At 47.5% G+C, this 20,763-nt stretch overlaps 1 protein-coding gene across 10 annotated transcripts in view; it reads left to right on the top strand.

Moving 5' to 3' along the window:
- The window catches only part of MACF1 (microtubule actin crosslinking factor 1), a 334,205-nt gene that overhangs the window by 226,901 nt on the left and 86,541 nt on the right, over positions 1-20,763 (top strand). For all 10 annotated transcript variants that reach the window (XM_084816162.1, XM_084816155.1, XM_084816156.1 and 7 more), the window contains 3 exons: positions 2,938-3,137; positions 4,910-5,405; positions 6,560-8,031. In XM_084816162.1, coding sequence (XP_084672288.1) covers positions 2,938-3,137; positions 4,910-5,405; positions 6,560-8,031 — 2,168 coding nt within the window. The remainder of the gene's footprint in view (positions 1-2,937; positions 3,138-4,909; positions 5,406-6,559; positions 8,032-20,763) is intronic.

The following is a 20,763-nucleotide window of genomic DNA, read 5'->3' on the forward strand; positions in this document are numbered from 1 at the left end:
TCCTATTTAGCATGGACAGTTCCTCTGCTGTAGTAACTGCTGGTGATGGAGTGTCATTTAAACCATGGGTGACCAGAAAGTAGATCGAGATCTACTGGTAGATCTTTAGGTAATTTGCATTAGATCTGCAAATGTTTCTGATTCCCATTTGTTTCAGAACAACAGTACTGCCCCCACCTCCACTCTAAATTAGGCCGCTGCAGTGAATAAAGCTTGGGGCCAGGAGGAGAACCAGGGGAGTGGAGTTTTGTGTAAAAGGACTGTGAGTTTTGTTTTGCCACTGACTCTTGGTCTGAGCTGTGTGTTCAGAGGCACCCTGGTCCTTAATTTTACTCCGTGTATGGCTGCCCTGAGGAACTGTTCGGCACCTGACTTCAGTTGGAGGACCTTGAGGTTCTAGTAAAACACAAAGTAGATCCTGGAGGTCTGAGGTCGGCCCACCCTGATTTAAACATTGTGCTGATGTTCACAAATGAGCATTGCCATTCCTCGGTTATCATCAACTCCCACTCCTGGGTTTACAGAAGATAAATCTCTCGGGTGGCAGGAAACTCATTCTGCTTCAGAAGCCAGAACTGGCCAGGCTTTTGCAGAGTGAATGCAGTGAATGCATACACTGTACGGCAAGGGGTGGGGGGTGGGGAGTGAGCTCTCAGGCAATCATCCTTGATGTGAGAAAAAGGGCTTTGGCTTAGTGGTTAAGACACTGAACTGCAGACTGGAAGGTCGGCAGGACAGCAGTTCGAGACCCGAGTGCTGCGTGACGGAGTGAGCTCCCGTCTTCAGTCCCAGCTCCTGCCAACCTAGCAGTTCAAAAGCAAGACATTGCAAGTAGATAAATAGGCACCGCTTCGGTGGGAAAGGTAACAGCGTTCCGTGCACCTCGGTGTTCAGTCATGCCGGCCACATGACCACGGAAGTGTCTTCGGACAGCGCTGGCTCTTCGGCTTAGAAACGGAGATGAGCACCGCACCCTAGAGTCGGATACGACTGGTTGGGGACACCTTTACCTTTACCTTTTAAGGATGTCTCTACTTTCACCTGTGAAATGGTGGGGAGGTTGTGCATTAATTTTCCGCAGGGAAGTTCATCTAAAGAAGAATTTCCCAGTGGATTGTGCTATGTCTATTCCCCAGGAGTGTGCACATCTTTCCATGTTGAGGTCACAGTCTCTTCTCATCACGCCACTACTGTGCATGCAACTGAGTGATCAGCATTGTCCAGACAGGGAGGCCTGTCCTACGCTTCTGGAGTAGCTTGTGGCTGTTGCAGACCCTAAGGGCAAATCTGTGGGCATCCGTCTCATTGGGGGTCCTCAGTCTGCATCCTTAGCTGTGCTTCTTCTTTCTGACTTTCTCTTCCATATCCCAACTCAACCAGCCTCTCTTCTCTGGGTTAAACATATTTGTATTCTAGCCAGTTTTATGTTACTTTATTTCTGGAATTATCATGCCTGGCATAAAGACTGTTGGGGGGGGGGGTTGGTAGGAGAGGGAGAGCGCTGAAATGACTGAATTGATAATGACTGTCAGCATTGCCCAAGATGTTGCAATCAGTTGCTGTTCTGGAGAAAACTCATGTAACAGCAAAACCCTCCCCCCCACCCCATCTTACAAGCAATAGTTCATATTTGTAAAAGAATAATGAAACTAGGTGTGCCATAGTTTCCACCCAAATCAATTTTTAAAACCTGCTTTTCTGTAGAGTGGTTCCACCTGTGTTTATTAAGAGGAGGTGTGCACAGGAACGGGGCCAGCCATTGAAGCTGTGTGGAAACGTTCCAAAACCAGCCCAGCAAGCTCCGCAAAGCAGGCCTCTGCCATTCGGCTGAGATCAGGTGCACAGCCCATAGCTCAGGGATGGAGCAGAGGCAGAGCAAGCACATGGTCTTCGCCCCGATCCCTGGCATCCTCAGCTACAGTATCTCGAGGAGCAAGACTCAGAAAGGTGTGTCTCTGCCTGAGGCCTTGGGGAGCTGCTGCCTGTCAGAATAGACAGTATGGAGCTTGGTGTAAAGTCCATGTCAGAGCTGGGATGTAGGCAGTTGCTGAGCAAAAGCCAGGAGTCAGGCGCAGGGAGCACTGCTGTCTCCTAGGCAAAGTCCCAGCCTGCACAGGAAGCCTTTGTAGTCCTTACCTGATCAGGGAGAGCCAGTCTGGTAGGTAGAATCACTTGAGAACCTAGGAACCCTTTTCCACCAGGGAACACTTTGACATGTAGCCCTTGTCATCCACCCCATGGGACAGCACTGTATAGATATGTGGCTTTCCAGATCTGGCCCCAGCAGCTACTGACTAAGGGAAAATGTGGATACATCTGCACTACAAACTTATATTGGTTGTGTGCCAGTTCAAATATCATAGCTCCTCCCCAAGAGCCTGGGAGTTGCAGCTTTAGCAAGGGTGCTGAGATTTCTATTGGAGATTCCTAGTCCCTTCTTGCAGAACCACAGTTTCCTGGGGAGAGGACATGACTATAAACAGGCCTGTATTGTAGATATCACATGTATTTGAAATGGTACGGAATTGGGGTGCGCAATGCAGGAGCTTTATTTCAGCCAGGCAAACTGCAGCAGATGCATCTGGGCTGGAGGTTGTAGTGAGTACATTGAACAGTGGCTGGGGCATACTGTGCACAGCCACCAAGGAACATCTCCGAAGGGGATTTGGATTCAAACTCCAAAATAGGTTGAACGTCAAATGGCACTGAGGAGGCTGAGCAGGACAAGAGGCAGGGAGAACTAGAAAATAGGAGCCCACGAAGCCGCAGTAGGAAGAATCCATAGAAGCAAGGACCGAGAGCCTCGGTGACCATCTTTGCTCATGCGCGATCTGGAAGTTTCCCCAGAAGTTCTGCCTCATCCGTGGCCAGTGACAACATGTATAGCTTGACCATTATATTGGTAACATATCCAGCCATGGTGTTTCTGGCATTCAGATTCCAGGTGGGTGCACGCCAACCAGGTGACAGCAGAGCGGCAGCAGAAGCTTGAGAAATCGGCCAATGAGCTGGCAAGCTTCCAGGTGGCCAAAAGCCAGCTGCGCCCCTGGCTGATGGAGAAGGAGCTCATGATGAGTGTGCTGGGCCCGCTGTCCATCGATCCCAACATGCTGAATGCGCAAAAGCAGCAGGTCCAGGTGAGAAGCGGGCAAAGGCACCTCTTTCTTCCTCCTTTGTGCATTTGGGTTGGGAGGACTATGGTAAGTGTGGATTCACTGTGGGCTGATCATATGTTCAAGCGACAGAGTGGGCCCTTCATGGCTTGCTTTGCTGTAGTGCAGGTCTACTCAGCCCCTAGCTTGGCTCATCCCTTTGGTTATGCTAATTGGCCTCAGGCAGCCAAGATGGGGGATCTGTTTCTATACTCGTAAGCCTATTCCTAAAACCAAATTTGGCTTCCACAAGTGTGCTTGGTTATGAAGGTGTGAAGTATCAGGGATCTTGAGTGAGGGACTCTGGGAGCACACCTCACTTGCCAGAAGGAGGGAGCTGGCCTGCTCCCTGTTGTACTGCAGCGCCACCTCTGCATCTGGCCAGAGGGCAGTACTGCAGCTTCTAGGCCAGGAATTCCACCTGGCCTTAGGATGTGCCAGGCTCTGGCCTGGCTTGTTAACCTGAGCAGTCTGGCACTCGGGGTAAAGGCTGAGCTGCTCTCAGATTGCCCACCGCGTTCCAGCTTGCCGCCAGCCCTGACAGAGGTGTGTTTTAAAAGTGTTCAGTTTATTCAACCGTTGGCCCGTCTCTCTTTTTTATCATAGAATCATAGGGTTGGAAGGGGCCTACAAGACCATCAAGTCCAACCCCCTAATCAGTGCAGGAAGCCTGATTCCCAGGCAGTCTCCCATCCAAGTACTAACCAGGGCTGATCCTGCTTAGCTTCCGAGATCAGATGAGATCAGGCACATCCAGCCCTTTTCTGGGTTATGAATCATATTGCTAAGAAGCCTGTAGCTAGTCAAACATACAGAGGGGGAGAAAAATCTCCTGGCTAATACGATTGACTCTTGCTCTGCAATTTGTTTATATGATCTGGAGTAGCAGCAGGACAAATAAGGCAGAGGAATGGAATGTCTTTTGAATGTCATCATCCCCTCACCCACCCGCCGGCCGCATTTTTTAGAAGCTGAAATCCTTTTAAAAGCTGAGTCCCTGCAGCTTGTTTGCAGGCCTTCCAGAAACTCTACAGATGGCTTATAGCTGCCAAATGTGATTTTAACTGTGTTGTCAGCCAGCTTAAATCTTGCAGTCTTGTGACTAACTTCTTTGGCTTTTAACTGACTTTGTCAAGTAACATTACATACATTTGCACCTCATTAAAAGTGCCTTCCTGAATGAAGATGATGGTTCAGTTTTTAAACTGTTGCCAATTGTTTTTCAGGCCAGATGTTAGGCCAGGAAACCCTAGTGTTCCTCAGAACCGTTATCAGGCATTCCTCAGTCAGAAGGTCAAGAAGGGCAGACAAGCTTGCCTCCATTACTGACCTTCCTCCCTAGATGTGTTGGGCGCGCTCTTGGTTCATGCAGGGCAACCGTGAGGCCCACAGGCACCCTTGTATTGAACCAGGTCTGTGTCCTAGAACATACTCTGGAATCCTTTGCAGTATGTGGGGGTTCATTTTCAGGTTCATCAATATGAAAAGGGTTCCCTGAGGATATATTTCACAGGAAAGGCATCTTCATTACTTTCATTACATTTGTGAATACAGCTATGCTGTTGGTTGTGTTGGGTTTATGTGTTCTCAAAATTGTGGCTTCTGACACAGCCAAGGCTGACAGTGCTATGCAATACCTTAAAGGCGGCCTAAAAATAAGTTTAAATAAATTATTAAATTGTTGTGTTCTCCCAATCATCTGGGCTTCCATAGCTTGGATTTTAACCATGCCAGTCTTGAATCTGTCATTGTTTCAGTTCATGCTGAAGGAATTTGAAGCTCGCAAGCACCAGTATGACCAGCTGAATGAGGCAGCCCAAGGAATACTCACCTGCCCCAGTGAAACGTCTCCATCCACCAACCACATGCAGGAAGAGCTCCAAGCTATCAACCAGAAATGGACCGAGCTCACGGAGCGGCTCAACTCCCGTTCCAGCCAAATCGACCAGGCCGTTGTCAAGAGCACCCAGTACCAAGAGCTGCTTCAGGTGCTGTCTGAGAAGGTGAAGGCTGCTGGGCAACGCCTGAGCACCCAACCTGCCATCAGCACCCAGCCAGAGGCTGTGAAGCAGCAGCTGGAGGAAACGAGCGAAATCCGGTCCGACCTGGAGCAGCTTGAAGATGAGATCATGGAGGCTCAGGCCCTGTGCGAAGAGCTCTCTGTCCTCATTGGAGAACAGTACCTCAAGGATGAACTGAAGAAGCGCTTGGAGACTGTGGCTCTCCCTCTCAGGGGCTTGGAGGACTTGGCAGGTATGGACAAAAATATTCTAAAACATGGGATCATCAGCTGCCAAAACACAGTTCACAGAATTTGGAGATACCAGAGGAAGTAGAACCCAGGGCCCAACAGCTGTGGGAAGATTGTTTAGTAGGCAATTAGGACCCAATGGAATCTTGACTTACTGGATCTAGTTAAACTGAAGCCATGGCCTCTGGGCCATCCACACATTGACCCAGCAACAAACTGTAGTGTGTCCCTGAGCACACACAGAACAGGGAGGAACAGCCAAAGCCATCTCCCATATGAGTGTTCTTCCGTGATACCATGTGTTGGTCATACTGATGATTTATTGATGCTTTATCTAAACATCATATAATGTGTGAAGTGCCCTTCAGTCCCAGGGTGGATGTGCTGGCCCATGTTTTGTTGCCTCTCCTTATAAGCCATCCTTAGCACAATATTTGCACGCAGAAGCAGAGTTTCAGAAAATAAAAAAAGCCCATTCTTGCACACCTGTTTTGATGTGATGGGCGAGATAGCAAAACCACCAAAATTTGTTAGTATTGGGTTTGTTTTTTTAAAATGAGCAAATTTGGACTGGTCTTCTGTATCCTCCATGTGTATCAAGATTGTGGCTCAGCCAACATTTTGAAGAACGTTCCCCACTCCCTCCCCAAAAGCTGGAATCGGATGCTGGCACATGACATCCCAACACCTTGTCTTTTGTAAGCCTCTCCAACTGCCAAGTTCCTTAAAATGAAGCAGAAATGGCTGGGACATTTTTCAGGTTTCATTTTATCCAGTTCCCAAAGTGGGATGAATAGGCCAGACTCAATTATGTACACCTGAAAAGAAGCTGGATGGCATCCCATCCCACTTTAAGCACTGCATTTAAAGTCTAGAAACTTATTTTTAAGGAAACAGATGTTCTGGGGATCCCGCAGAATTGATAACTTTCTACCTGATAGGCCCTATGTTCCAGGATTCATGGCATGTTGTGACCACATAGGTTCCCTAGATTTTCTTGCTTTTAAATGTGCACCAAATTGCCTTTCTATTGGAAGGTGATCATTTCCAACCATTGGAATATTAATTTGTGCCTAGGGTACATTAGAAAAGATTCTGCCTAGTTTATGAAATGCATTTTTAACAGTGCATCATCCCTGTCTCCTCCAATTTTCAGGTGACCGGATGAATCGATTGCAGACAGCGCTTGCAAGCTCCCAGCAGTTCCAGCAGATGTTTGATGAGCTTCATACTTGGCTGGATGACAAACTGAGGCAGCAGGCACAGAATGGGCCAATCTCAGCCAAGCTAGAGAGGTTGCAGTCTCAGATCCAGGAGCAGGAAGAACTGCAAAAAAGCCTCAACCAACACATCGGCTCCTATGAAATGATCGTGGTAGAGGGTGAGTCTTTGCTTCTCTCTGTTCATCCTGGGGAGGAAAAGGCCAGTTTGCAAAGCCAGCTGATCAACCTGAAAACAAACTGGGAGGAGCTTAGTAAGCAAATTGGGGACCGGCACTCCAGACTCAAGGATTGCTTACAGAAGGCTCAGAAATACCAGCGCCATGTAGAAGACCTTTTCCCGTGGGTGGAGGACTGCAAGTTAAAGACGTTGGAGCTGGAAGTCACTCTGGATCCGGTGCAACTGGAAGCCACTCTCCTGAGGTCAAAGGCCATGTTGAGTGATGTAGAGAAACGGCGCTCTCTTCTGGAGATGCTGAACAGTGCCGCTGACATCCTTATCAATGCATCAGAAATGGATGAAGACGATGTCCGGGATGAGAAAGCCAAGATCAACCAGAAGATGGATGCCATTACAGAGGAGCTCCAAGCAAAGACCGGTTCCCTTGAAGAAATGTCACAACGGCTGAAGGAGTTCCAAGAAAGTCTTCGGAACATTGAGAAGAAACTAGAAGGGACAAAGCACCAGCTAGAAATCTATGAGGCTCTAGGCCCTCAGGCCTGCAGCAGTAAGAACTTAGAGAAGCTAAGAACCCAACAGGAGGCTGTCCAGGCATTGGAACCCCAGGTGGATTACTTAAGAAATTTCACTCGAGGTCTAGTGGAAGATGCTCCAGATGGATCAGACTCCTCCCATCTCTTAAGCCAAGCAGAGGTCGCCCAGCAAGATTTCAAAGCAGTCAAACAAAAAGTCAACGAATGTTGTGTGCTTATGGAAAGCAAGCTTGAAGGGATTGGACAGTTTAATAATCATGTTCGGGAGATGTTCTCTCAGCTGGCTGACCTAGACGATGAGTTAGACAGCATGGGCCCTGTTGGGAGAGACATGGACAGCCTCCAATCCCAAGCAGAAGATGTCCATGAATTTCTGGGCAAACTTCAGCAGCTGAGATTGGACATCCAAGCTTCTGAAGAGAAATGCAGGCAGATGTTGGACGATGAAGGAAGTCCTGACCTCATAGGACTGAAACGTGAACTGGAGACCTTAAATAAGCAATGTGGCAAGCTGACTGAAAGAGGCAAAAGTCGCCTGGAGCAGGTGGACACAACGCTGGCTCGCGTTAAGGACTTCTACAACAAACTGAAGGAGCTGAACTACATGACAGCTACTGCAGAAGAGAGTGAAGCATTGCAGTGGGTGGTTGGGACAGAGGTGGACGTGATCAACCAGCAGCTTTCAGATTTCAAGGTAAGAACCTTTCCACCCTGAAGGTAGTTTCCATTTTTGTGCTGAATCCAGTGCTGATCCTGCCCTCAGTTTTCTTGCAAAATAGCACAGCTTTTAAATTGCACATGCTCTTCCTAGAACTCTTTATCATATAAATGCTGCCAAGGTAAGTCAGACAAGCCATTGCCATCGTGTATGGCAGAAAATAATGCATTTGTATCCCTATCATTCTCCCTGGCTTTCTTCTGCATGGGTCTCCACGTGGTCAAATTTAGGCAGCTTTTTATTCATTGCATTTTGAGTTTGTACCTGTGTCTCCCACATGAAAAGTTTGATACGTAATGCTTAAAAACATGTGTTTGATATGGATGTGTGTCCCTTGGAGCCTTCAGCTGTCTGCAACATCCTATGGCACATGCCCCTTATTTATTTAGAATTTTTATTTCTCAACATTTAACTTGAATTTGGCTTGAACATTTAACAACATACAACTTCCATGGCTATCCTGTGAAATGGCCCTTTATCTTTAGAGGCATTTTTGACAAATGAGCTGTGTCAATGTTGCTTTAGAGCAGTAATTCCTACCTACACTGTGTCCCTTGAGAGAACTGCAAGTGCATCATGAGAAGCAAATCAAATAATCAAAGGCTTTTGTGTCTCCCCACACTCTGGGGGGAGGCTGCCCATGGATTCTCTGCATGATTTGCTGCTCTGGCCTTACCTGCTTCCTCCAGTGGAGGCAGGTGATTCTGCCATGTTCCTGCACTGGGCCATTCCCAGTGTAGAGATGCTGCAGAACTATGCACCTTCAGAGGAGACTGGCTGTTGTCTCTCGGCAGAAATGTGTGTGTTGGGCAGGGGGTTCCTCCACTGGGGGTACGTGTTCATTACTTTACATGCTTTACAAGTAAGCATTGTTGGTTTGCAAGAGTAAAATATGCCTTAGATATTGGAAGTCTGGAAAACTCTGCTGTTGAGAATCTCTTGCTGTGCCAGAGCTCTTAGTTGACTGTCTTGTTGTGCTTGCTTTTAGCAGTGACCAGCTTGAACACACTGTGTTTCTGCTTGCTGGGAAAGATGGAGACAATTTAACAGCTTTGGTGAATCACATGGTTCCCAATCAGATGTCCATTGCCTCCATCATGCTGACTCAGAGTTAGGCACTAGACTTGGGTCTCCTCCTGGCCTCAATGGCTTTGATTAGAAATCAAGAACATGCCTATGGCTTTGCATCAGGATGGAGCTGCTCTCTAGCTGACCTGACTGATATGGAAAAGTAGGAAAGGGGCAAGACCATCAGGAGAGGCTTTGGAGCTCTCTCTAGCTTAGTCTTCAGTATAAGGGATACTGAGGCAGTGAGAGGTGGAGTAATTGTCCTCCTGTCCCAGGACTGTCTGTACTGAGGTCTTTGCAAGTCCCTGAATAGGAGATGGTGGGAACTGAAGTGGACTACCTGCAGGTCTGAGCTTTGCCACTTACCCACAGCTGATTTCACGATGGGGGAAGCATAACAGGTATCAAAAGACAGCAATCATATGGATCCCCAGTTTTTCCAGTTTTATTCATTGCCATTACATTTCTTCTACATCAGGGGTAGGCAACCTGTGGCCCTCCAGATGTTTTGGCCCACAACTCCCATCATCTCTCACCATTGGCTAGGGCTGATGGTAATTGTAGGCCAAAACATCTGGAGTTGCCCACCTTTGCTCTACACCAAGAAAATCCAAACTCATCAATCAGAATAAATTATGCATATTTGTATATATTTGGGAAAAAAAATATTTCACTTCCATGGTCCAGGTTTTAAAATAATAATAGGAAGAGGAATGGATATGTAGACTAACACCCTGTGGGAGCCTGTACCAAAGAATATAAACTACAGGGGCATTGCTGGGCACTTCAGATTCCCCTGCACAGACACATGCATACCTGACTGCTAGGTATCCTTCTCAGGCCCTCTCTGGCTTCTGAGGTTTCTCTGGGCCATATTTGCAAAGAGTCTCTGCAGTCATAAGGATAAGAAACTTCATTTATTGAAATATGTGACAGATAACTAGATTCTATGCTTGTATGGCAAATGTTCAAATCTATGCGATGTCTGAAATCCTGTTCAACAAGAATATACAGGAGGGCATCAGAATAACTTACTTGTTCCAGTTCACTCCTAAGTGGTGAAAGGGGGATCGTCATGTTGCAGTCTTCCTATTTTTAGTACTCAGGTTGTCGTTCCTTAGGGGGGAATTCTGGTGTAGGAAAGTTCAAGAGAGAGAGGTGCAGCACTCCCTGAACTGGAAAGGAAAGAAGGAGCCTGAAAACGTTCCCTGCAGTTCACCAGCTTGAAATTCCAACCTGGTTTGGAATGTTTTCTTTCTGGGCAAGGGGAGACAGCAGAGAGAATAGATGGGGAACCCCAGTGTGTGTGACAGTTTTGACTTTCTTTTGGGATTCTCATGTTGCAAAATCGGGTTTGTCAGGATGCTGATGAGCAGGATCCATGTTGTGCTGAGCTCACAGGAAGTTAAAACAATGGGAGGAAAGAATTTGTTTCTGCCAGCTATATTTATACCCCAGGGGCTCAGTGACTGGAAACCTCAGCAGGGCCTTCTCCCAAGGCTGAGGCATGAGTGATGTAACTGTTTGAGTTCAGTGGTTTGGAGAGTGACACGTCCTCCTGCTGCTCAGCCGTGTTATGAGGGCATGTTGGGTTTATCTTCACCACCTTTATTTTATTTATTTTTAAACCTGCTTTTTTTAATCTTGGGTTTCCCTATTGCGTGGGATGGGGATGCAGTGAGGCTTTGTCCAAGTCCAGAGAGCCCCTGCAGCATGAATGGAGCTGGTGGTGGTTTTGCCTGTGTCAACTCCAGTTCCATGGCCTTTGCTTGCTTTTGTAGAGGCTGCAAAAGAGAATTGTAAATTGCAGAGGGAGGTGTTAAGAAGGGAATAAAAAGGCTGTCTTTGAGGGGAATTGCATTTTTTCCCCAGAGCTATCAAAATAGCTGTTCATCTCTCTGTGTTTAGAGTTGAGACAGGTGCTTAGTGGGTGGTGTGAGCAATGTGCAGCCTTCCGAGTATCATTCTCCAATCAGTAGGTGCTTGTTCTGGAGAGAATCTCTTTATATCGTTTCAGGGCAGGCCACCCCGGCCTGTTCACACTCCCTCATGGAGTGCAGCAAAGCCCATCCTTCTGTACCAATATCGTATCAAGACTCCTCCCCTTACGTCTTTGAACTAGCTCTCTAGCATTCTCTGCATCAGCTTCAAACTTCTTGTCCTCATTGTTTTTTAAAATGCTCTCCTCCACCACTTGGCTCCTGAGTTCTGTTTCCTCCCTTGCCCCCCCCCCCCATGCAGCTCTTCTTCAGGTACAACCTCGAAAGCTGTTGGCCTCTTATTTCCACCTGTTCGCATTGGTCCGTAGGCAGATGAGGATGTGGAGAGCTGGTCAGTCCAGTGGCAGAATCAGTTGCTTGCCAGAGTTAGTCTGAAGAGAGTGAGGACTGGGATGAGTGTGCAGGCAGAAGAGCAGGGGAAGCAGAAGGGACCAGCAGCGAAGCCTGAAGCAAGACTGGGGAGCCACCCAGGCAACAACCCGGGCATAGCCTGGGATATTTATAGCCAGTCCTGGTCGAACCGATGCACTGGAGCAGGGTCCTGGAGAATAATGCTAGTCTTTCTTTCTTGCCTCCCTCCATTTGCAGCCCCAGGTGACTCACCACAAGGGGAGCCAGTAGACAGAGAAGGAGGCTGCTAGTTTGAGTCCTGGCTGGTCCTGACACCTGCCTCGCCTCCCTCCCACGATGCGCTTCGTTCTTGTGATAATTCAGGCCAAAGGAGGAGATGGAGGAGCTTTGTTGAGAAACAGTCATGAGCGGCAGAGGAACTTGTCTGTACCGAGCGTTATAGTTTTGTTTGTTTAACTACTTATAGTTGTAACTTCTCTGCTCCAAAGACTCAGGGCAAGTAACTCTAGATTAAAATTCTTTATCAGATGACCAGATAAAAACTGTGAAAACTCAGCCAGTAATAATACTTAGCAAGTATATAGTGCTCTTTGGATTTTCAGAGCACCTCTTGTACTTTACAATAGGCCTGTGTTATTGTCCCCATATTCTAAGTGTGCAGTGAGGCAGGGGAATAATGCCTTGTCTAAGGCCAGCTAGTGAGTTCACAGCAAAGGCAGACCACTGCTAGCTTAACCTCAGTCCACCAAAACCTGCCCAAACAAAATGGTCTTGATAACAGTGCTCGGTCTTGGACTTTGGTAAGGTTCTATGATGGTGTGGAAGCTGCTGAGAACACCCCTCTGGGCACTCCTGCCGCCTGAACATGGTACAGATAAAAGATGCACATGGTCAGTGACAGAGATCATGATGGGCTGTTGTCTGGGGTGAGGCTGAGCTCATGGGCATGTTGACCTTGATCCTTTCAGGGCTTTCTATGTCAAACCCTCACCTTGCCCCATATTTAGAAGACTGTGCTCTGGGAAGCCAGGGCAGGGATGGGCTGCTGCTATGATGTGCGCCTGTGAGAAGACTGCCTCAGGCTGCATCAGCTGACGCTCCTGAAGAGCCATCGAGATGTAGCAGAGGGAGAGTCCAGATGGCTGATTCCAGTCTATTGGAGCTGTTTTTAATCTGCAGTCAAACCATCCATTGGCTAATCACTCCAATTATTTCATTAAGAGTGCAGATTTTCATGCAGGGGGGAAAGCTATGATCATAGAATAGTAGGGTTGGGAGGGGCCTACAAGACCATTGAGTCCAACCCCCTGCTCAATGCAGGAATCCAGGTCAGAGCATCCCTCAGAGGTGGCTGTCCAGCCTTGAATGCTCCAGTGTGGGAGAGCCCACTGCCTCCCTAGGTAATTGGTTCCATTGTCATATTGCTCTAACAGTCAGGAATTTTCTCCTGATGTTCAGCTGGAATCTGGTTTCTTGTAACTTGAGCCCATTATTCCGTGTCCTGCACTCTGGGATGATTGAGAAGAGATCCTGGCCTTCCTCTCTGTGACAACCTTTCAAGTACTTGAAGAGCGCTATCCTATCTCCCGTCAGTCTTCTCTTCTCAAGGCTAAACATGCCCAGTTCTTTCAGTCTCTCTTCAGAGGGCTTTGTTTCCAGTCCCCTGATCATCTTTGTTGCCCTCCTCTGAACTCTCTCCAGCTTGTCTGCATCCTTCTTAAAGTGCAGCGCCCAGAACTGGACACAGTACTCCAGATGAGGCTTAACCAGTGCCGAGTAGAGCGGAACTAGTACTTCCCGGGATTTGGAAGCTATGTTTCTATTAATACAGCCCAAAGTAGCATTTGCCTTTTTTGCAGCCACATCACATTGTTGGTTCATATTCAGCTTGTGATCTACAACAATTCCAAGATCCTTCTCGCTTGTAGTGTTGTTGAGCCACGTATCACCCATCTTGTAACTGTGCATTTGGTTTCTTTTTCCTAGGTGTAGAACTTGGCACTTATCCCTATTAAATGTCATTCTGTTGTTTTCTGCCCAGCGCTCCAGTCTATCAAGATCCCTTTGAATTTTGTTTCTGTCTTCCAAAGTATTAGCTATCCTGCCCAATTTTGTGTCATCTGCAAATTTGATCAGCATTCCCTGCACCTCCTCCTCCAAGTCATTAATAAAAATGTGGAAGAGCACTGGGCCCAGGACTGAGTCCTGCGGTACCCCGCTCCTTACCTCTCTCCAGTTTGAGACAATCCCATTCATCAGCACTCTTTGAGTCCGATTCTGTAGCCAACTGTGGATCCACTGGATCGTTGTTTCATCTAGCCCACTTTGAGCTAGTTTGCTCATCAGGATATCATGAGGCACTTTGTCGAAAGCTTTGCTGAAGTCGAGGTATATGATGTCCACAGCATCCCCACAGTCCACAAGGGAGGTTACTTGATCCAAAAATGAGATCAGATTTGTCTGGCAGGATTTGTTCTTGATATATCCATGTTGGCTTCGAGTAATCACTGCCTTGTTTTCAAGGTGCTTCCAGATGGATTGCTTTATCATCTGCTCCAGAATTTTCCCAGGGATTGATGTCAGACTGACTGGTCTGTAGTTCCCAGGTTCCTCCCTTTTACCCTTTTTGAAGATAGGGACAACGTTAGCCCTCCTCCAGTCATCTGGCACTTCACCCATCCTCCATGATTTCTCAAAAATAGACAGTGGTTCTGAGAGTTCTTTTGCCAGTTCCTTTATTACTCTGGGGTGCAGTTCATCTGGCCCTGGAGATTTGAACTCATTCAAAGTAATGAGGTGTTCCTTGACCGTATGCCTATCAATCTCAAGCTGCAATCCTGCCCCTTCTTCAGCCTGTACCTCACCTTTGCCAGGGGGCTCAAAGACCCTCTTTTGGGAGAAGGCTGAGCCAAAGTCGGAATTGAGCACTTCTGCCTTTTCTTTGTCATCTCTTATCATTTTCCCGTCCTTATGTAATAGCTGAACCACCATCTCTTTCCTCTGTCTTTTACTTTGCACGTAACTGAAGAAAGCTTTTATGATGCTTTTAGCATCCCTCACTAACCTCAGCTCGTTCTCAGCATTAGCCTTCCTGACGCCATCCCTGCAATTCTGTGCTACCTGCCTGTACCCTTTCTTTGTTGCTTGGCCTTCTTTCCACTTCCTATATGTGTACTTTTTTGTTTTCAGGTCATCTCTAAGCTTTTTGTGAAGCCACATTGGCTTCTTCTGTTGTCTTCCACCTTTTCTTCATGTTGGAATTGTTTGTAATTGTGCCTTTAGAATTTCCTTTTTTAAAAACTCCCATCTTGGACTCCTTTTCTCGTTTGCCATGGGACTTCACTTATCATTGTTCTGAGTTTATCAAAATCAGCTTTCTTAAAATCTAGAGTACGGGTTTGGCTACACTTGGCTTTTGCTTCCTTTAGAACCAAGACCTCAAGTATAACATGGTGCTTTCCCCCAGAGTTCCTGTAACTGCTACTTTATCCACTAAGTCATCTCTGTTGGTTAGGATCAAGTCAAGGTAGCCAATCCTCTAGTTCCTTCCTCTACTGTCTGTAGGAGGAAGTTATCTGCCACACAAGTCAGGAATTTCCTGGAGGGGCCATGTTCTGCAGAATTTGTCTCCCAACAAATGTCGGGGAAATTGAAGTCCCCATTACTACTACATCATCCTTCCTTGAAACATTGGCTATTTGCTTTTCAAAAGTTTCATCCTCATCTTCTCCTTGATTGGGTGGCTGGTAGTAGACGCCGACACCATGTTCCTTTTATTCTTTGCTGCATTTATTTTAACCCAGTGCTTTCGATGGGGCTACCAAGCTCATCCTCCTGTATTTCTGTGCAGAGATAATGTATTTTTCACACATACTGCAATCCCACCTCCCTTTCTGTTCCTCCTGTTCTTTTTGAACATGCTGTATCCTTCAATTGCTATATTCCAGTCATGAGAGTCATCCCATCAAGTCATAATTTCCCTCCTGTATTAAGAGTTCAAGTTTGTTCTGTTTGTTTCCCATACTCTGGGCATTAGTATATAGACATCGAAAACCATGTGCTTCATGGTCTGGCTTTCTTCCTACATGTTTGTGAAGACTATTTTTGGGCGCTATTAGAACTGTTCTCTCCGTTGCAGTGCATGACCCTTTGTCCACTCTTATCCCCAACTTTACATCTCCCTTCCCTGTAGGATTCAGTTTAAAGCCCTCCTGATAAAAGTTCTTTATGCTGTGGCTAAACACATTCTTCCCAGCCTTTGTGAGGTGCAACTCGTCCCTTGCCAACAGCCCATCTTCCAGGAAGTATAGCCCGTGGTCCCAGAATCCAAACCTCTCGCGCCGGCACCACCTTCGTAGCCATTCACCCTGAGTATTTTTCTTTCCCTTTCTATCCCTCTTCTAACTACTGGAAGGATGGATGAGAAAACTATCTGGGCCCCAAAGTTTTTGAGTTTCCTTCCGGAAGCTTCAGAGTGTGATGTGATTTCTTCGTAGCTCCGCTTGGCGGTATCATTTGTTCCCACATGGATGAGAAGAAAGGGATACTTGTCAGTGGGCTTAATGAGTGCAGGCAACCTTTCAGTCACGTCTCTAATCCGTCCTCCCAGGAGACAGCATACCTGGCGAGTCCACAGGTCTTCGTGACATATTTGGGTTTCGATCCCATGCAGAAAGGAGTCTCCCACTACTACTACTCTTATCTTCATCTTGTTGTAGGCCTTGGTTTCATCGCCTGTGCTTGACTGACCTTCAGCCTCTTGCTTGCTCTCATGCAGGTTCCCCTGTGATTCTTCCTCTGCAGGCTGTCCTCCAGTCTCATCCTCAAGTACCTGGAAACGGTTCCACAGCTCCACTGCTTCCACTGGTGCAGAGTGCCTTCTAGTTCTTCTTCTCCTAACTGTCACCCTTTTCCAAGGAGTATCCTCTACTTCATTTTTCCTCACCTCAGCATTTCCCACTTCTGCCTCAGCTTACTGTTGCTCTTGTAGCTCCTGTACTTCGCTTTGCTGCTGTAGTTCCACCCTTCTGTCCAAGAACTCTTCGTGTTCTCTTAGTCCCTGGAGGGTCGACACTTGCCGCTCCAGTCCTCTTACTTTTTCTTCCAGCAGCGTGATCAACTTGCACTTGTTGCAGGTGTAGGCCATGTTGTTCTCAGGCAAGAACACAAACATGGCACACAACTTGCAGGTCACCACCACTCGAGAGTCTCGTCCTTCCATAGTCTGTTTTCCTTTTTGTGTCTAGCTTTCTGATTGTTCTAGAGTCGCTTGTGCCTGTCCCTTGCTCACTGGAGGTTAAAAACAGAGTCCCACTGGTACGGAAGTTTGTGTTACAAGACAAATAAATGAAAAAAAAGTTTTTAAAAAAACGTTAGGGGCCTCCCCCTTGACCTCCCCTGCCGAACTCCCCTGGCCAACTGCTGTTTGCTCCCCCTGTTCACTCGCTCTGACCAGTTAGTAGGAAATGCACTAAAACAACATGAAAGGCCCGAGAAAGGGTTTTATGCAAGAATGATGCTAATGTTATATTCCTCCGCCCGTTTTTTCCCTCCTTACATTTCTGACTATATGCTGCCTTCTCTGCCACAGTGCAAGCCTGGGAATATGGTTGTCTGACACTTACTAAGGCCCAGAAATGTGCCAGGCGCTGTACAGGATGACAAAGAGCCTCAAACTATGGATAAATGAGTGGCAAATGGAAAACATTGGTTAGGGAAGGGGAGGAGTGGAAAGCACTGATATGGGGGAGACTCTCCTGGTCAGAGGAGGACCTAGCTTTGCAGGTCTTGAGGAGGGATTTTAAGGAAGCACAGGGTGGAGGTGGGGGCAGTTGATGAATAAGGAGGAGGGACCAGCATGGCAGAAGGCCTGGGGGTGGGGGTCAGAAGAAGCACGGTGGGATGTAGGAGGGGCAGCAACTGGCATGAGAGGCACTTGGAGAAGGGGATGCTAGAGGAAGAAGAGCTTTCTCGCTTTCCCCTTTCGTCATGTTTGAAAATATAGCAGAAAACAACAAACCAAACACCCTCACCATTTCTTCAGGTTCATTTCCTCTCACAAGGCCCGTTGATAGGCCTGCAAGTCGTGCTTCATATCCTGAGAAATACAGTGACTTGTGACTGAACAGCACTCTGCAGATGCTTAGACATGCTCTCCTCTTCAGCCAGTCCGCCAGCAGCCATTCCAACCGATGAACATCCCTCCTCACGTGCTGTGGAGCCCTGTAGCATTGCACCTGAGTCTTGTGCTGCTCTCTGATACTCCTCCCCCTCCCCACCCCCTCTGTGTTATGCAGACTGTAGCCCCACCAGGAAGGGCCCATGCCACCTCAGTGGCCTGTATTGTGGCACTCAAGAAATGTGGTGGTGGTGGTGGTGGTGGTGGTGGTGGTGACAGTCTAGTTGACGCTTCCTGTTTCAGAGCTAATCTCCGCCATAATGGCCTGTTTTGTTTTGGAAGAAAGAAACAGCTTCCGCTTGGAAATGGGATTTTGCTTATTGGCAACCCTAAAATGAACATGGCCATCTTCTCCCCAAGTTCCCTTCTCTTCACTTTCTGTCTGCTTGACATCCTTTGCCAGCTTTGTATAATAACTGAAGAAACAAAGGCACTATGGCCAGAGGGGGGAGGGGTGAAATTGAATGCAGATTTTCCAGGTGGTTTCATCCAGCCAAAAAGCTGAAAAGCACCTGCCTGCTCTTGGCAGAAAGGGAGCTTGGCTAACAATGGAATCATTTAGTGGGGGCAGATGCAAGGGAGAAGGAAGGCTTGATTCAGCCTCCCCCCTCATATTTGCAAGCACATTGCTCTGTGGCGGTGGCGGCAGTTGTTTTTCTGAATGATTCCTGCTATTCAGATTTTCTGTTTTAAAAGGCACAGAGAGGCTGTTATGCATTAAAGAACAAAGAGGCACAGATGGTGATATGGGGTTAAAGTTGTCAACAGGGCATCCAGCATCCTGGTCTGAAATGGACCCTGCGTAAGGCTGGTCCAGTGCAGGTGAAGGCCTTCTTTGCCTCTGGTGCGAACTCCACAGTGCGTCACTCTTACACGGTCTCAGCAGGGTGTAAACGTTCCCCATAATCTTCCTGGTTCTTCTGTAATCTTCCTCAGTTTCCTTATCTGTAAAGCCAGGAATGATGATCATTCACTTCCTTGTGTTAACTGTTTGGATGCCTTTGAACAAAAGGGATTAAATTTTGAAGGAACACTGCACCCCCCTCCGGCACACGCACACACCCCACACACCTATTTTCTCTTTCAACACCTTGGAAATAATGGTTGGAACCTCAGTGTGCTGGGTGTAGCTGGAAAACAGAGGGGGGAGAGTTGTTATTTTGCTTTGGGGAAGTACCCAAAATTCTACAAAAAGTGTGTTCTGAAGTCTTTCCAGCTGCTTTGTGGTCTTGCACCCTTTGAGTACTCAGCAAGTTTCTAGCAGCCCTTGTCATAACAACTCCTTGTGCTTAAACAGCACCTTTTGAGAAACACTGTCTGGTTCTGTGCCTCCAGTGTGCCTTTAGGTGTGATGCTGAGCTTGCTGTAATAGAAATTGAAGCTTTCATGCTTTGGCCCATGCTTGTTTCCTAGCATGGGTGCACACGTTGCTTGTTTCTGAGGTTTGGATCAATTCACTCCAGCTGTTACTTGCTTTCTCCTGGGCCGTGCGACGGGGCGTTTTCCCACGCTTTTCCTTTGCATCAGCCGCTTGGGGGTAGGCAAGTGCAGCACCATTGTGAGGACACTGACAGCTGGCTTGCAGTCATCTCTGCTGAGCTTCTTTCACTGGGCTCTGTGATATCCCCTGCAAGGACACATTGCTGAAGTGCTCAAAGCACTTCGCAGACATAATCTGTGCAATAGCCCTATAAGGTAGGCCACTAGTATCATTCCCATACGGAAGTGAGGCTGGGTGAGAGATGGTGGCTTGCCAAAGGCAAGTTCATAGGTGAGCTAAGATTTGAACTGGGGGTTTCCTGGCTCAGATCTCATGATTTTGCCCTCATAATAACAGAACTTGGGGTTATGCAGTAGAAATTGAAGGGCAGGAAATTCGGGACAGACCAAAAACATTACTTTGCGCAAGTTTTGCTTAATCTATGGAACTCCCTGCCACAAGACGTGGTGATGGCTGCTGCTGCTAGCTTAGGCTGGCTTTAAAAGAGCAGGAGACAAATTCATGGAGGACAGTTGTATTAGTCATGTTGGCTAGAGGGTTTTACCTTAAAAGATGACCTAAAAATAATTTTAAACAGACAAATAGCTGACACCCCCAGGTTTGAGTACCCACAGGGGGCTGTTGCCTTCATGCCCTGCTGGCAGACATCCCAATGGCATTTGTGGAAAATGGGGTGCTGGACTAGATGGACCTTTGTTCTGGGCCAGCTTCAGGGCTCTTCTGACGTGAGGGTACTGAAGCCAGCAGTGTTAGAGGGTCCCATAGCTCTTATCCTTGCAACAACACTTCGAGGTAGGCTAGGCAGAGTAATAGTAAGGTAAGCAGGGCCACCCAGTGAGTTTCATGGTGGAGAGGGGATTTGAATCGGGGTCTTCTCAAGCCAGCACTGGGCCTGTGGTTGGCAATTTCCACCCGAGGCTTGAAATCCTCGCCTATTTGGGTGTCTGAGTCTCTTAGTTTTGTTGCAGACAGCAGCTTTTAGGAGTGGAGGGGCTAATGACTTGTCTGGAGGTCTCTTTGCAATCTGTGCCTTTAGTACAGTGAAGGGTGGGCCCTGGGATGCTGATAAATCCCTCCTTGCTCATTTGCCTGCCTCCTGGTGTTGCCCAGCTGGCAATATTTTTAACCCTTCTCTGATAGGTGTTAGCTCCTTCCAGTCCAGTCTTGAACAGCTGGGGGTGGGGATGTAGAAGGTGGGCAGGGGGTGCATAGGGTAGCCATTTTGTTTTCCTTGTTGGGTGTCTTTCAGGCCCACTTAAAGGGTTGGTGCTGCTACCGCCTTGATAGTTTGAGTACCAGCATCACCCAGCAAAATGCTTCCTCTTTCAGAGCCCTTCTTGGTCATCTTCAAGCCATGGTGTTCATGTCAGCAGAGGGCAGCGTTGGATCTGGGGCTGAGGGTAGTTCTGTCCTGTGGCAGACAGGCATTCTAGTCCAAACTGGCTGGGGAACCTTGAGTCAGTGACTAGTTTGCAGCCACAACTCATACCTCCCCCAGGTGCTTTTCACGTGATCTCTACATATGTAACATTAATAGCTTCCACAACCCATCCTGTGTGCTGTCCTGTTTGTGCTTGACTTCAGGTTTTCCAGCATAGTATCTCATTAAG

The sequence above is a fragment of the Heloderma suspectum genome, chromosome 10 (assembly GCF_057233095.1).
Source record: "Heloderma suspectum isolate Gila_16-S chromosome 10, 16-S_ref, whole genome shotgun sequence".
NCBI lineage: Eukaryota > Metazoa > Chordata > Lepidosauria > Squamata > Helodermatidae > Heloderma > Heloderma suspectum.